Source organism: Notolepis coatsorum, assembly GCF_963971535.1.
Source record: "Notolepis coatsorum genome assembly, chromosome: 4".
Classification (NCBI taxonomy): Eukaryota; Metazoa; Chordata; class Actinopteri; order Aulopiformes; family Paralepididae; genus Notolepis; species Notolepis coatsorum.
The window spans coordinates 178,343,946-178,362,141 of NC_140168.1; the positions used below are offsets into that span (position 1 = coordinate 178,343,946).

Here is an 18,196-nt window from a genome sequence, read left to right on the forward strand (position 1 = left end):
TAAATATAATAGAGAGCACCATAACGGATGGTTTACGCTCCCTAACCAACCAGGCTGCCGCTAACAAAGAATCTATCGAATCCAAAATCGAAAAGCTATGGGAAACGGTTGGTGCACAGACCGATTGTCTAGACGTAGTGGAAACCGGCTTGAGTACTTGCACTGCTAGATTCGAGGATATAGATGGAACCAACGATAAGCTAATGGCTAAGATAATCGACCTTGAATACTGATTCCGCAGACCTAATATTCGCATAGTAGGTCTGGATGAATCCGTGAGCTGCGAACAACCCAATGTCTCGTTTGCAAAAGCGCTGGTTGCAATTCTGGGACCGGAGATCCTCTCTACGACACCTGCAGTGGCTCAATGTTACAGAATTGGTGCTCTAAACAACTTCAAACCTAGAGTGGTTATTGCTAGCTTACGTCAAATTGGAATAAAAGAAAGAATTGTTCGAGAGGCACGAAGAAGAATGGTAAACTGGCATACGGAGGGCAAACAGTCTATTTCTATGAAGATTACTGCCCCGAAGTTGTGGAACAATGGTCCCGTTATAAGACCGTGATGTCCCTACTCTACAGTCAAGGTTTCAGACCAACCCTACGGTACCCTGCGAGGCTGTCCATCGTCAACAAAGACGGAGTGAGGAAGTATTTTTCCTCGCCTGATGAAGCTAAAACCTTCTTGAAGAGCCAGGAGGACACCTCGTCTAGGTAAAAATACTGTTTTTGCAGAACACTTCGTTATGGCTTAAACACCAAACGGCGTCATATAAATTTTGATAACCTTGTTTCATAAATAGGTTAACTATGTGACGCTGGATATCGTCTAGATACTTTATTTTAATGGTTCGCTACATCTGATATAAGGGGGGTTTGGTCCGGTTTAATTGTTTTGATAAACTATTGAACGTCCACTAAGGCTGGGGAGATTAACGTTAGCTCTGTTTGAATGATCTATGATTTTTATGCAAGTCATCGTGTTGGGCCATGACTGGGCAACCTCCGGAGGTTCTTTTTTATTATTATTTTGATGTTTTCCCTGTGTGTGTACATGTTTGTATTGGACTTCGCGATCTATTGACATTTCGGGCACGTTCCTGTTGTTGACATATTGGAGGCTTCGGCCAGACATAATGGAACATTACAGAAGATGCTAGAATGTCAGACGAGCTGCTGCACAGCGCCCTCTCCTGATACGATGGACTAATGGCACTTTTATTAAAATGAAATGGAATATTCTGTAACTTTTACATGCGTTCTGTGGACTACACACACGGCATAGGTCACCTTCGGAGGAAACAACAGTCTTCACAGCGGAATATCGCCCACCCCTGGCCTGGGGACGTACTGCATACACATATTTAAACTTCCTTCTTTTCTTTTGCAATAGCTCCAATGCCTTTCCTTTCTATTTCTTCTGTGTGTTTAAACTTAGCCAAGTTCTTATAAGGTTTAAGTGAATGTACTCTACTCTTTGAGCCATCTTTTATTTTTTATCTCCTTTTTATTTAACAGGAATAATCTACTAAATGGTAGATTTGATAGTTTTAGACCCTATGGCAATTTGCATAGGGGAGTTATGGTTGATTTGCTCGATATGGGGATACTGGTTGTGTATTTTAAAGGGTGGGAGGGGGGTGGGAATAGGGGATTATATGTCTGTTTATTTTATATGTTTGTTTTTATGCTCAAGCCCGGATATCAACAGGACCTTAAGAGTTGGATATATATCCATTATGAATTGCTACTCCAGACGAATTACACACAGGAATACTGCAACCTGTTTAGACTATGGCTAATTTAAATATCTTGATTTGGAATACAGGGGGTCTTAATACACAACATAAACGCAAAAGCGTGTTTACATGGATGAAAAGACAACAAGTTGATGTGGCTCTTTTAAGTGAAGCTGGCGGATAAAATATATCAAAACATAAGCTACTCCTCTTTTGGCACTAAATCCTGTGGTGTAGCTATAGTAGTGAAACGGAAGTTGAATATTAAATTGTTGGACGTATGGTCTGATGCAGATGGCCGAGTAACTATTGCCAAGATAGATTACTGTAATAGGAAAATTGCTTTGGTAGCGGCTTACGCCCCTAATGTTTACGACGCTAACTTCTACACTTCACTCACTAGAGCGATGTTAGATCTCCCTGGGTATTCTTTTATAATTGGTGCAGATTTTAATGCCATCTGGGATCCCTCGATTGATAAATCTAGTCTCACCACATCCTATGACCAGAAACAGGCCTCTACGGCACTACAGGCCTGGTCCAAGGATACAGGAGTAGATTTTGTGGCAATCACTCAATCCAACGGCGCAAGAGTACTCCTTTTTCTCAGCAAGACACAGGATATTTTCTAAAATAGATTATGTTTTTGCATCCCCTAGACTATTTGATAGCTTTGACGTTGAATTGGGGCCCATTGCACTGTCAGATCACAATTATTTACTCCTAAAGGGTTCATTCAGTAGAATGACATCCGAGCCCCAAGATGGCGCTTTAACTCGACACTGTTGAAAAACAATGAATTCAACCTACAATTCAAAAATAAACTCAGTGAATTCCTGCAGATTAATGCGGGTTCAGTACAAGACCCCAGAACGTTATGGAGATCGGTAAAGGGTTTTATCAAGGATAACACTACTGTCTTTGCCTCCAACCTCCGCAACCTCCTCCTCTCCTCTCACTCTCTTCCCAGAAGCAGTTGCATTTTTATCTCCTCTCCCTCCTCCAGAGAAACACCTCAAGGCCTCTCTCTTATCGGTTTGGAGACGTCCGTACCAGCCCTTACAGCTCGTTTCACCGGAGCCTAGATCTGCACTCGCTGGAGACGCTCAGACGTTTGACCTTTTTCTTCTTTCTTTTTTTTTACAACAGAATCCTCAACTCGACTCGACTTTTGACCGTAATATGGATCTAATAAGCTGGGCTTTTACAGCGATTGATCGCATATTCTCTACAAGGAAGCAGAATGCGGATGACCCATTATGCCCTCTTGGGAGCTATCAGGCGGGATACACCATAAATTCATACGGGACCTGGCTCGCGATATGCTTTTTCCCGCTGGAGATAAACGATGTTGAGGACGTATATCTTCTAATTGTCATGCTGCTCGGCCTGGGCTCCGTCAGCTGCTGGATCTGGTACTGCCTGAAGCTAATTCGGAAGAAGTTGATTTCCCTGGCCAGGGATCTGGCCGGGATCAAGGAAAACCTAATGGAACTGTTTAAGAAGATCGCTGACCTAAGTACCCTGCGCGGTGATGAACAATTGAGCTCCAAGACCATGTTGGAAAGAGGCGAACTCTACCATGTAGACGAACAGTCATGCTTGAAGACAATTCTTGAGAGACTTGCTTCTAACCATGCAGAGGAACAGTCACAGGCCATTCTGGATATCACGTCGGAAATTAGGGACGTGAAAATTAAGATGCCACCGTACCGTGCTAATAGGGGATACGACGATGGTGACGATGATTAGACAAAATTGACCCGATTCTGACCATATGCGTCATTATCTGCCTCTTGCTGCATGAAGTATCATCCCCCCCCCCCCCCCCTCCCCCTTCCCACACCCCCCTTATCCCTTTCTGCTGTGGAACAGACCAAGGCCAAGGTCAACGCGGAGGAGTTGACTCTCCGGCGATGTGATTTCTGGGAAAGAGGAGACGAACTGTACTGTCTGGAAGCGATAAGATTGATGAGGCCCCCCTACCCCCCCCCCCCCCCCCCCACCCCCATCCGCCCCTGTCGTTGTGAGTCAACTGGCGCCATATGCTGTTGGCAGGCTGCCTCTGATGCGCGTCGGTGGGGGCCCCCTTAGACTGCTTCACAACCAAATTCCTTACCCGAGTCTCCAATGCCCCCCCCCCTCCACTCCGTCCCACCTCCAGTTCACCAGGCGCGATCCACTTTGTTTCTACATGGTGGAATGCAGCCGACTATCGCGCATACAGTGTCTCAGGCCTCCTGTAATGATGACATGTGTCAACAAATGTACATGTCTGTTGAATTTATGCTGTGCCATTGTTACTGTAAAAATGTAATGATTGTGTTGTTGTTAATATCATTAATGAGACGTTGAGCTGTATGTGTGTGTGTCACGAATTTCCCCAAGGGGATTAATAAAGGAATATCTTATCTTATCTTATCTTAAGAAACGTCTATCCAAATTGGTAGAGCTGGAAGTGCTTCACTCTTCGTTGTTCTCCTCCTTACAACGCAACTACTCATGTCAACTGGAGTCTCAAATTAAAGTGTTGAAAAAGGAGATTAACTCCATTTTAAGACAACAATCTGAATTTCAAATACGCAGAACAAGACAACATTATTACTTTCATGGTTCTAAACCTAGTCAGCTATGAAGATACGATCCAGTGAAAAATTTGCTGATATCCCTGCCATTAAAGGATAACTCCACTTTTTTTTTAAATTAGCTTATTTAACATCTTCCCTGGAGTTAGACAAGAAGATACATACCTTTTTTGTCTCTGTGCGTGCATTTTAGCTTTGGGAATAGACGCTCCGTTAGCATAGCTTAGCTTCATCACTGGAAGTGGGGGAGGACAGTAGCCTTACAGTGCCTTACAGTGTATTGTAAGGTCTGACATTGACCAGACTTGATATGCATGACCTTGGTGGGCTCTAGGTCAACTCCTGAAAAGGGGGTCAATGTCAGACTTTGCAATCAAAAGTTAGGGGGCTAATAACCCTTGCCATAATTTCAGTGCGCCCCTAACTTTTGATTGCAAGGTCTGACATTGACCCCCTTTTCAGGAGTTGACCTAGAGCCCACCAAGGTCATGCATATCAAGTTTGGTCAATGTCAGACCTTGCAATACACTGTAAGGCACTGTAAGGCTACTGTCCTCCCCCACTTCCAGTGATGAAGCTAAGCTATGCTAACGGAGCGTCTATTCCCAAAGCTAAAATGCACGCACAGAGACAAAAAAGGTATGTATCTTCTTGTCTAACTCCAGGGAAGATGTTAAATAAGCTAATTTAAAAAAAAAGTGGAGTTATCCTTTAAGGACCAACAGGGAATTGTTATTACAGACCCCAAAAAAATCAACGAGACTTTTCGTACGTTTTACTCCAACCTGTACAAGTCAGAAGTGATCTTTGATCATAATAAACTGGATACATTTCTTGATCAAATTAACTTACCTCAACTTTCAAAGGAAGACGCTAAACGGTTAGATGCACCTATTACACTAGAGGAACTTAGGGAGGCTATATCTGAATTGCAAAGTGGTAAGGCCCCTGGATGGGATGGCATTCCACTCGAACTGTACCTCTCATGTTTGGATGTAATTGGACCCCTATTACTTGATATGATTTTATACTCAGTCAAAGAGGGGAACTTCTCCAGGGATGTCAATATGGCACTCATATCTATCCTACTTAAAAAAGATAAAGACCCCACCGAATGTGGTAGTTATAGACCCTTAAGCCTCCTCAGAACCGATCTCAAGCTGTACGCTAAGGTACTAGCCATCCGACTTCAAAAACATATGCCATCTTTAGTTCACCCTGATCAGACAGGCTTCATAAGAGGCCGGTTACTGCATGTGATAGATTCCAGCAAGGATGCCGTGCCTCCTACAGCTGTATTATCCTTGGATGCGATGAAGGCCTTTGACAGGTTGGAATAGTCTTATTTATGGGCAGTACTTAGAAGGATGGGGTTAGGAGATGGGTTCATTAATATGATCAAAGTACTATATACAGATCCATCGGCCATGATTTTAACAGGTAAATTCTGCTCCCCACACTTCCCTGTGTCGCGCTCGTCCAGACAGGGTTGTCCTCTTAGTCCCGGACTATTTGCTCTATCCCTAGAGCCTTTGGCACAGTATATAAGACAATCGCAGTCCATAGCGCCGATCTCAATTAAGGGAACACAGCATCACATTAGCTTATATGCGGACGATGCAATATTGTTCATGCAAAACCCTACCACCTCCCTACCTCATCTTCTCAAAGTAATAGATGATTTTGGCAATCTATCTGGATTTAAGATAAACTGGCCAGAATCGGCCTTCCTTCCACTTAATGTGACTGTGAAGGCTACCATCCTCCCAGCAAATATACCCATGGTGGAACACTTTGGATGTCTTGGAGTTGAAATATTCCCCACTATATGCCAAACGGTGCAGTATAATTATTCCGGATTGCTAGATAGGATCACAAATGACTTCGGCAGGTGGTCAAAATTAAAAAATGCATTACAGGCCCGAGCATCAATAGTTAAGATGAATGTTTTACCAAGAATTAACTTCTTCAGCTCGATGTTGGCCCTCTTATTGTGATCCGGATATGGTGTGACACACAGAAAAAGTGTACTAACCACCATAAATGGCACAGTCATTCTCCCCTATTTAATAACAATTTACTCCTTATTGCACAACAACCTATCAGATTTCCTAGATGGGAAAAGAAAGGCATACACACATTGGGGGATATCTTCGATGACCATGGTTTCTGCAGTTATCAAGATATATTTAACAAATTTAACCTCACCAGTTCCACTTATTTTTTCTATCTACAATTAAGAGCAGCTTTGAAGGCTCACGGAGTCCCATTAAATATTCCACTTGAGCACCACAGATTTCACAAATTATGTTATGAAAAGGAGACATCGAGAGGCTTCGTCTCTGACTTTTATCGTCACTTACTTACATCCTCATATGAGGTCCTTCCCCTAGACTCGGTTTGGAGGAAGGATATCCCAAACTTGGAAGTAGATTTTGATTGGGATGCAGTCTGGGCAAACGGTCGGCTATCATCACGCAACCCGGATCACCAACAGATTAATCTTAATTTTGTTCATAGGACTTACCTGACTCCTAGACGTTTGCACCTAATGGGTCTCAGACAAGACCCTCGATGCTCCTTGTGTTTAAACGGTGCTCTTGGTACATTTATGCATATGTATTGGGAATGCCCTCCTGTTAAGATATTCTGGGAAAAAGTAACCACTCAATTATCAGAATTTGTATCTCTGACCATACCTACACTGCCTTCTGTATTGTTGTTGAATGATGTTTCTCAGTTATCAACCTCGGTACATGTAAAGAGACAAATTTTGTCTGGTCTTACGGCTGCCAAAAAGTTGGTAGCGTCACGCTGGATTCAACCGGACAAAATGTGCCGGAAGGTATGGGTTCTTACCATATAGAGATATCTACTGCACGAATTTTAGGTGTTAATGAAGCCAGCATAGCAGTCTGGTTAGCTGTGGTGGAGAAGATAAAGGGAAGCATATAAACTTGTAATTTTCTGATGTTAAATGAAATAGTGGATGTATAGTCCAAGTGGGGGTCCTGAGGGGGGGGGGGTGGATGGGGAGGGAAGGGGAAGGAAAGAGCTAGGAAGAGCGAGCAAGAGCACATCGCTGCTGTCGGGACAAAACCTCATAACTCCAAAAACCCAACTTTTCAGCAGATGAAAAAAACGAACACAGATTTGAGGGTGAATAGAGTTAGGAGGTTTAGACAGATGATCGGTTTAATGCTTTCCCATTGTTTAAACTTTGTAAAACCAACACACACATATGGAGGATGATCTACGGAGTTGATTTATATTAAAAAATATATATAAAAAAAATGTAGTTATGAGGTTGTCCCGACAGCAGCGACATGTATTGTATTTATTATTTTTATGTCTTTTAATCTACATTTATTTTTATTTAATTACTGGACTGTCATTGTTATTATTATTTCTGTCATTGTCCTGTGATTTATCATTGCTTATTACTGTTACTGTATTGTTTGTCTAGTTTCATGTTAAAAAAGGGAAAATAAAAAACATTTGTTCAAAAAAATAATAAAGAGATGTTATCATGGATCATCCTCGGGGGACAGCCGAGAAATTTAAGTGGGGGTGACCTCACAGGATAATACGGTAACATGGGTTAAATTAAAGTGGGGGCGACCTCACAGGATAATACGGTAACATGGGTTAAATTAAAGTGGGGGCGACCTCACAGGATAATACGGTAACATGGGTTAAATTTAAGTGGGGGCGACCTCACAGGATAATACGGTAACATGGGTTAAATTAAAGTGGGGGCGACCTCACAGGATAATACGGTAACATGGGTTAAATTAAAGTGGGGGCGACCTCACAGGATAATACGGTAACATGGGTTAAATTAAAGTGGGGGCGACCTCACAGGATAATACGGTAACATGGGTTAAATTAAAGTGGGGGCGACCTCACAGAATAATACGGTAACATGGGTTAAATTAAAGTGGGGGTGACCTCACAGGATAATACGGTAACATGGGTTAAATTAAAGTGGGGGCGACCTCACAGGATAATACGGTAACATGGGTTCAATTAAAATGGGGGTGACCAGGATATATGGACCACAAGCCACAGGATAGGGAGATTTATAAATGTAACAAGTAAATGACAGTCTTATTATGTCAAGGTGTTTGCTAATATGCCCCGTCATCATCAAAACCACTCCTCAAATAGAATCAAAATTAAATCGAACTAGACCCGATTTGAATATGGGAATACTTCTCATGAGAAGAACCCTTTTGGGAGGTGGCAGAAATAATATCGCGGAGGGCCCAATTTGGCCCCGCGGGCCTAGTTTGGGTTGCCGTGGTGATCATTCATTCCACTGGCTATAACTGGACACTGACCAGTGGGAGAGTCCAGCCGTCCGTCTGTGATGAGGTCACTCCACAGACCCCCGCAGGTTCCCTTTGGAATGAACGCCGTCTGGTGACTGATCTCCCTGTCAGGCTGTTGGAACACACACACACATGCATATTATATACACACACACACACACACATACATATTATACGCACACACACATACATATTATACACACACATACATATTATACACACACACATTTGAATACTTTATTTGGTTCCACAAATTATATTACATAAACAGGGAATCAAATATATCGGGACCAAGCAGCACTGAACACTTAAGGGTACACATAGCACCTCCTTCTCCATGCGGCTAAGCTGCCAATAATAGCTGAGACAGAGCAATATTTGGCAACAAACACACACACACACACACACACACACACACACACACACACACAGTATACTAGGGCTGTCCCCGACTAAGGATTTGGATGGTCGACTATGATTGGCAAAAATTTGCCGTTAGTCGACTATTGGTCGACTAAATTTTATTATTATTTTTTTTATTAAACTTTAATTTTTTATTATTTGTTTAATTTTTTTTTTTATCATTCCATTTGGGCTGTGGGGGGTGCTTAATGTCTGAAGGAGTCGACTGAAGGCTTCTTGTCCTCTGCAAAAGCATGCAATTGGTCCACTGATGGATACATCTTGATATTTGTCTAGTCTAGTGTGTTCATTAGATGGTGAAATCCTCTTTCAGTGCCTCTGTGCCTGTTTTCGTAGGCAGTTAGCCTCTGGTATGCGTGCCATTAGCGTTAGCCACGCTTCTAGGCCTCTTTTCTTTTGGAAAGACTGATACATTTTTTTATTTTTATTTTTTTGTATTCGACTAAGAGGTTGGCAGTCGACTACGGCTCCTTTCGACCGATTAGTCGAGTAATCGACTAATAGGGGTCAGCCCTACAGTATACATACACACACACACTTTTGTCATGCTAATGTTTATTACCACAACAGATTTCACTAAGCAGTCAATTGGTTATTCTATTATTATTATTATTATTATTATGATTATGCTCTTTGTTGAAATATCACAAACGACTGTTGTAAATGATGAGGTTAATCCCTGCCGGCTGCTCGTGCCAAACAGTAAAAACATTCCTGTAGTTTGAAAGGGGATGTCAAACCTGCTCTCTGGCCGCCACGCACAGAGTGTACGGGTTCACCGCAGTGCAATGATGCAGCAGGACCCCGGACACCGCCTCCCCCTCCTTCTCCAGGTGGAATGGTTCGTTCCAGTGGCCCCCACTCTTGTCGTCCTTGTGGCCCGAGCCGTTGAGCGCCGTGAACATGATAGAGATGTCCAGCGCGTAGTCATTCTTGTTCTCTATGTCCCACACGAACACGGCGACGGGGAGACTGGAGTCCTGAGAGGGAAGGGTGTAAAGGAGAGGCTGATTAGAAACTGGCGGGGAGGGGGGTGGGTGAAGGTCTTGAGGAAAGGCTGATTAGGAGAGGGGGAGGGGGGGGTTCTGAAGATTTTTCTTGCGATACCAAGTAAGTACACAAGCATTTCTGACGTGATGATTGGACAAAGAAATACACATGTGAACAAATACACAAAGCACAGAGGTTATTTATAGTATCCTCATCATCATGACTGACTACCTGCACGGACTACAACGTATGACATATAGTTAGGATACCTTGTATATATTCAGATAAAAATTCTTTATTGCCTATATTTATTGTAACTATTATATAAGCGATAAGGCATAACGATCCTCATCTGCACCTTTGTTTATATTTCTCATATTTTTTTATTCAGATAAAATATTATTAGTATTACCTATATTTATGTATTTTTACCATTACCCTGCCCATACCTGTATCTCCCCTTCCCCATGCTGCTATGACGGCCAAATCTCCCCAAAGGGCATCAATAAAGGAACATCTTATTTTTGTCTACCAAAATGGCGCAATGCCACAGCCCATTGGCCACACGCGTTATTTGATTACAATCGCCCGTTTTGCCTACCAAGATATCCGCCACGGAATACTATGAATAGAATCTTCCGGGCACCTAACGAAAGTGCAGCTTGAACAAGGAACAGGCTAAGACGGGGTCAGCACTATGTTCCCACAGCCCTATGTTCCCACAGTGGGGCTGTACGTGGGGCTGTGGGAACATAGGGCTGTGGGAACATAGGGCTGTGGGAACATAGGGCTGTGGGAACGTAGGGCTGTGGGAACATAGAGCTGTGGGAACGTAGGGCTGTGGGAACATAGGGCTGTGGGAACGTAGGGCTGTGGGAACGTAGGGCTGTGGGAACATAGGGCTGTGGGAACATAGGGCTGTGGGAACATAGGGCTGGGGGAACATAGGGCTGTGGGAACAAGGGAGCGTTGGGAATGTAGGGCTGTGGGAACGTAGGGCTGTGGGAACGTAGGGCTGTGGGAACGTAGGGCTGTGGGAACGTAGGGCTGTGGGAACGTAGGGCTGTGGAATGGGAAAGTAGGCCCGCTCCCGCTCAGACACGTCTCGGCCGGACGGTGGTTCCCGAGACGGAAGCTAACGCCGAGTGACGGTGCTCCCGTTACCTTGTAGTCGTGGGGGATGACGGGGGACACCTGTCTGCAGGTGAGCGTGACGTTCTGACCCGGCAGGTGGTACACGGTCCAGGCCCGGGGGTACAGGGCGTGGTAGAAGGCGTACTCCCCGCAGTAGCCCCAGTTCCAGCCCTGGAGCGTGGGGGGCCGCTCCACCGACAGCACCTGCTGGTAGACGGTCTGGCCACCGCGCCGCAGGCACACCGTGAACTAGGAGAGAGAAATGGTGGGAAAGGGTTTGATTGAAGGACGGTAGTTTTGCTGTTAATAATAATAATAAACTATTTGTATAGCAACTTTCATACAATAATTGCACCCCAAAGTGCTTCACAGCAGCAAAATAGACATAAAATGGACATCAAATAGACATGGACATAAAATGGATATCAAATAGATAGACAAAAAAATGGACATCAAATAGACAGACATAAAATGGACATCAAATAGACATAGACAATAGACAGCATAAATTAAATTAAATTAAATTAAATGGGGGTGCCCAAGTGGAGAACCATGTAACGATTCCCGGACCCGGCGTCATTTGCCGAATGTCTTCCCCCCACTCTGTCTCCCGCTCTTCCTCTCTCTCTACTGGACTGCCCAGTAGAAAAAAGCGATAAACGCTAAAAAAAATAATTATGTATTTGTAAAGCCCGAAATCACAAGGTAATGTCCCCATGGGCCGGACAAGTCTTCTTTAAACAAGCCAAGAAGAAACATCACAATAAATCAAGAACAAACCATGAAATCCAAAATAAATGTAAAATAAATAAATGCAACACTCCCAGACCACACCCCAGCAAAGGTAAGGAAAAACTCACTAAAAACCTAGCAATAGGAAAAAAGGACCAAAGGCGACGTGGAGGAGAGAAACCTTAGAAGGGCCGTTCAAGGGGGGATCCCCCCTACTTGGTGGTCGGTGATAATAGTGTTGCCTACATAACGTCTGTTGCAAAGTGAAAAGTGCTCAGAGAAAATCGAAGGAAGCACAAGGCAGGCGACTTAATCTGTAGTCCAATAGTGCTTCTAGCTAGTGGCTTTTTGTCTTTGTGATCCGATTTACCCAAAACGTAATAATAAGCTACACTAAATTGACCATGTACTTATTTTTCGTGGGCATCATTTGCATCCGTAATTCCCGAAACGGGGGGAGTGCATGACACGAGAGACTTTAAGATGAGATACAGGATTGTTCTCTGAACGCCCCTTGTTCCTTTTCACAGAGGTGCAGAAACAGTAAACACACAAGCCTTTTTTTTACGAGAATCGCCTTAATAAATATACAGGCATCGAGAACACGCCCTAACCAACACCCTCAAGTCTGCAGATCATGTGCTGCTCCCTAAAAGGCTTTACTGTGTTTACACAGCGTGTTGTAAATCAGCTCAGATGAAGACCGACACAGCTGGCCATGGGAAACTATAGTTAATAGACTTCAGGATCATTTGTTGAAATGGAAATAAATCAAGTAGGCCTACTATATGCAGGTCGTTCTCAAATTTATTCTGCCATGCCCCCCTTTGGTCGACCAAAGTGTTTTGGGCCCTCGCCCCAACAAAATAGTCATGAAATCGGTTTAAAATGTATTGAAATAACATCAATATCATGGGATTTCAAATTGTGCAACCACTTAATAACATTCTACATCAGTAACAATAACCAAAAACTGGTGAAAATAATGAAATGTGCAATCCCTTTGCTAGAACAATAACATACATACAGTTAAATAGACACTCGGACTGTGTGCTTATTAAAAAATAGAGAGAAATCTCGCCAAGAGCGAGATAAGATTTGTCGTATTTTCTTGACTTGGTTCTTGGTTTATTGACGTTACTGTCACACTTGTTTGTTTCCGAAGCATCGCCGGTCTTCCTTTTTGTCCCTGTCAAATATTTCTCCATTCTGTTCACCTACTGACACTTATCCTCTCCTATTGGCTGTCCCGTTACCAACAAGACCTGCCCTACAGTTTCAAAATCCTAGAGAAAGCTTGTCTTAACTAATCATCGTTAGTTACGCACGTCAATTTGATAGTATTTTTCATTGCGTACGTGCAACTTTGGAGACCTATTACAGAACGCGCTGGGTCTATTCTATCCGTGCTGCATTTATTCTATCCACACGTCGTCTCCATCTATCCGACTCGGGAATGCACACACTTATACTGTCTTTCTAGTTTCAGAGTGGACAAACCCGAAGTTGACAGATTGGGGGGGGGGGGGAAGAGAATCCATATTACGGTATAATACCATGAAGTCTGTGCGAATAGGGCTACCGACACCGTGGGCTGAAGTCTGTATGAAAATGGCTACTGACACACCGTGGGCTGAGCTGAAGAGCGGGGCAACGTGAGGCGTGGTTTGTTTATTGTTGTGCGCCGCGAGAAACACACCGACGTCAAACCGCCGGTCGCTCGCGCAGCCCCCGTCATGTCTCTGCACCCCCTACGGCATACACTTTGAGAAACACTGGTCTAAAAGCACCAAAGAAACACTGGTCTAAAAGCACCAAAGAAACATTGGTCTAAAAGCACCAAAGAAACACTGGTCTAAAAGCACCAAAGAAACACTGGTCTAAAAGCACCAAAGAAACACTGGTCTAAAAGCACCAAAGAAACACTGGTCTAAAAGCACCAAAGAAACACTGGTCTAAAAGCACCACAGAAACACTGGTCTAAAAGCACCACAGAAACACTGGTCTAAAAGCACCAAAGAAACATTGGTCTAAAAGCACCAAAGAAACACTGGTCTAAAAGCACCAAAGAAACACTGGTCTAAAAGCACCACAGAAACACTGGTCTAAAAGCACCAAAGAAACGCTGAAAGGAAACATGTTTTCCTTTCAGAGCTCAGGTCGTTCCACACTAATATCCCTCGTCTCCACTGTCTCCTCAGAGGACACTACATACCTGGTTAGCAGTGACGGTTTTGTAGTGGTACATGCCAGGGTTCAGTTGCCATCTGCAGAACTCGCCCTTCCAGCCGCGTGTGATGGTACCTCCTCCGATACCTCCCAGAGGAGCACCTGCAGAATGCAGTGTCGGCATTATAACGTTTGTAATATCATCCATGTCACAAGGTTAGTATGACAGGTATAATGTATAATACAATAGCCCTTCCTGGTGCATCGTGGGTTAATTATTTTGGTACACCTCAGATGACTTCCTGGTGCATCATGGGTTAATTATTTTGGTACACCTCAGATGACTTCCTGGTAGGGATGTCCGATATTATCGGCCTACCGATATTATCGGCCGATATCGGCATAAAAATGTGATATCGGAAAATATCGGTATCGGTTTAAAAAAAAATAATTACCCAGGCAAGCAAGTAAGAACAAATTATTATTTTATTTATTGTCAAAGTATGCATAATGTTGTGTTAATTACACGACAAGAGATATGTAATGTTAATTACCTGAAATTATTCAGTTTTTGGGGGGGGGGGGGGGGAAACCCTGCATATATCGGTATCGGTTGATATCGGTATCGGAAATTAAGAGTTGGACAATATCGGTATCGGTAAAAAAGCCAATATTGAGCATCCCTACTTCCTGGTGCATCATGGGTTATTTATTTTGATACACCTCAGATGACTTCCTGGTGCATCGTGGGTTACGGTAATTATTTTGGTACACCTCAGATGACTTCCTGACTTCCATCATAGAATGACTGCATGAATCCAAAGGTGGCATGTTCACCACAAATTGACCTCTGGAATGCCGAATGAATGAATGACCCTATTTATACTGTATAGCGCCTTTTCTAAGTCCTACGACACAAAGCGCTTTACAATGTACTGTGTAGAGCAGTGGTTCCCAAAGTGTGTGTGGGGGGGGGGGGGGGGGGGGGTAATTTAGCCATCCAAAACTGATAAACACCAATGTCAACAAAAGTTAACAGACTGTCATGTGTTATTCTTTATACAGAGCACATTCAGAAGCCTAAATACATTTTTCCACAAAATGTGGCAAATGATTAGGGCTAATTATTATTATTTGAATGAAAATGAATCTCCTATCCTACTGTAGACTACTACATTTTTAATTAGGCCTAATTATTTCACAGTGGCACAGGATCATTTGGCAAGCTTTTGTTCATTATCAAAAATATATATAAAACTATAATTGTGACTTTGTGTCTTGTGTTAATCTGGTCTTGTTAGTAGTAGAGGAAATGGCATGTTTGTAGCCTAACATTTATTCTAGCTTACATCTAGGTGGGGACCAGGTTAGGTGGGGCTCGAACATATTTCCAACTACCCAAGTGGGGCCTGATTGAAAAAGTTTGGGAACCACTGATAACTTGGGTAACTTGCCTCCTCCACCACCAATGTGTGGCACCCGGCCTTGGGGCGAAGCACAGGTCACGGCTGCCATAGTTTAAGTTTAAGTTTGTTTATAAATTTGTTACTCATGGACAGTGCACATTAATGAACATCTTCAGTTTCCACATCAATGTAAATGTGCCAGATTTTATCTAGCTAGTTTCCATCTGTAATCCCTGCCTACCATGCATGTCTTTATGGCCTCAGCCATTTTTTTTACTATACATTTGTTGACATATATCTCATCTATAAAACACAAAGCAATCGTTGTCTCCTCCAGGTGTACCAGCCGAACGACCGTTCAAGTGTGTGCATTTGAACCGGGCCATTCAGATTCTATATCGAGTACATCGACGGCTATCCCATGCATTCAAAGCCAGTGTTTGTTTGTAAAAAACTTTTCTACTTTTAAATGTACTAAAAAGTAAAAGTAAAAACTTTTTTTCTGACTGTTTATTCTTCTGATAGCAGGTGTTTAATCAAAGATCCCCGCTTTCTAGTCTTGCACAAGGACCAATCAGCATGGGTATGGGAGGATACATTTTCCATTGATGGGGATTTGATTGGCTGTTTTTAAATAAAGTGCGGCCGCAGGATTAATAATGTTACTTTGTAGGTCTGCATTTTAAATGTAAGGAGTCAAAAGTATGTTTTTTTTCCTCTGAAATGTAATCGAGTAAAAGTACAATTATACAAACCTAATAATACTAGAGTAAAGTACAGATCCCCCAAAAACAGTACTTAAGTATTGTAACGAAGTACAATTACTCAAGTACTTTACACCCCTGGCCCATGCCTACCATATATTTGACGCAGGGGTAGAGCACGGAACATATCAATGAATGGAGCCTTCTTCTCTACTTGGGTTTTCTTATACCACCACTTTAGATACCTGTACAAACACACACACACATGCAGAAAGAGATTGAGCTTCAGAATTAGATGCATTCTCTGGAAAGATTAAAAAGAACACGCCAACATTTTGGGAAATTAGCTTACAGTCTTCTCCAGAGAGAGAGAAGCGGACAATGCCGGTTAGCCCTCGGGAGAGGTGTTAGTTGGACAATGCCTAGGCTAACCGGCACTATCCGCTTCCATTAATTGTGCTAAGCTAGGCTAACGTGCAGCCAGATGGCTTTCTACTGAACGCACAGAGAGGAAACTGGTATCCATCTTCTTGTCTCTCTCTGGAGAAGATGGTAAGCTAACATTTCCCCCAAATGTTGGCGTGTTCCTTTAAGTTCAAGCTGGTATTATGGCTTCAAAAACAAGTTGTGAAATATTCAAAAACATCCAGTCGCCCACCCAAGAGAATTGATCAGCTGTGGGGGAGGAGGAGTTGTGTGGACAGGTAAGAGAGGACATTCAATACTTGGGGCGAATGACTAGTTTAACCAGAGCATGGTGAACCATGACGTGTTAAAGCTGCAGTAAGCAACTTCGGAGAAACTAGCAAGAGTGAGTTTACCTGCCCGGCAGAAATAGAGAAAGCTCTGAATCACTTTTCAAGTCCGTGCAACAAAAGTTTCCCCCAAACCCCCAGAGGCACCAGCATCTTTAAGCTGAAGTGTAAAAATAAAATAAAATAAATAAAATAAAATAAAATAAAATAAAATAAAATAAAATAAAATAAAATAAATAAAAAAATAATAATAATAATAATATATTTCCCAGCCTCTCATCAGCAGGTGATTTTGCACAGTATGTACTTTTGGACGAGGAACACAATGCTGGGTTTCAGTTTTCCAAAAACATCCGATTGGTTGTAAGAAATCGGGCAGAATCTTAACAACCAATCAGATATTTTGGCCTCGCTCACTCTCCGCTACTGTAATACCTCTGAAGTTGCCTACTGCATCTTGAAGGAAACGCCCAGATTATGAGTCATGAGTGTAGGGTTTTACGGCTCTTACAGTCAGGGATGCCCTTCCGATTCCCACGCCTCGACTGACATTGCAAGTCATTGTATGATGGAGCAGCGAACACAGCAGCATTGTGAAAACAAGAGGTTTCTCCCTCTCTCCCTCTCTCTCTTTTGTTCTATCCATGCGTCTGTTCATAGTGGGTTAAAATGCAAGCGCAGCTGTTTCCATGCCTTTAGCTCTCTGTGAGCTCTCTGGGCCAAAGGCTGGACCACAACACCAGGCGATTCTCACACGCAGAGAGAGAAAACACACACAGAAAAGAGGGAATTGTGGGATTGCTAGATAAAGGCAGGCATTGTCTGTCCTGGTGCACGGGCTTGAAGTCGATGGCCTAATAGAGTGGTTGTTGTCGTTGTGTGCGTGCGTGTGTGAAATATTAATTAAGCAGCATTGCAAAGGGACCAAAGCAACTCATGAACCCTTAGGTCTCATTCACATCTAATCAGACAACATAGGGAAGAAGACACGTTTCCCCTTCTTTTGAAAGGAGGGGCAGTTGCTTCTTTTGAATGGAGATTAAACTGGGTATAAAACATATAAATGAGTACTACCGAGTGTAGTGCTAATCAGATGTATGTACAGAGTTGTATTATTAATATGTACAGTGATACAGGTATAAAGACACTAGGCCTAACAAAAAATAGTTGGTTTCAGTTGGTTGTCAGTTTGGCCATGGTAGGTAGGAATTTATTTATTTTATTT

At 42.9% G+C, this 18,196-nt stretch overlaps 1 protein-coding gene across 1 annotated transcript in view; it reads right to left on the minus strand.

The window, feature by feature from the left end:
- Positions 1-18,196, minus strand: part of gba2 (glucosidase, beta (bile acid) 2) — a 94,165-nt gene that overhangs the window by 38,278 nt on the left and 37,691 nt on the right. Inside the window, exons 3-7 of the mRNA XM_084313438.1 lie at positions 16,370-16,461; positions 14,153-14,268; positions 11,236-11,454; positions 9,822-10,061; positions 8,668-8,770 (exon numbers count right to left, since the gene is read on the minus strand). Coding sequence (XP_084169564.1) covers positions 8,668-8,770; positions 9,822-10,061; positions 11,236-11,454; positions 14,153-14,268; positions 16,370-16,461 — 770 coding nt within the window. The remainder of the gene's footprint in view (positions 1-8,667; positions 8,771-9,821; positions 10,062-11,235; positions 11,455-14,152; positions 14,269-16,369; positions 16,462-18,196) is intronic.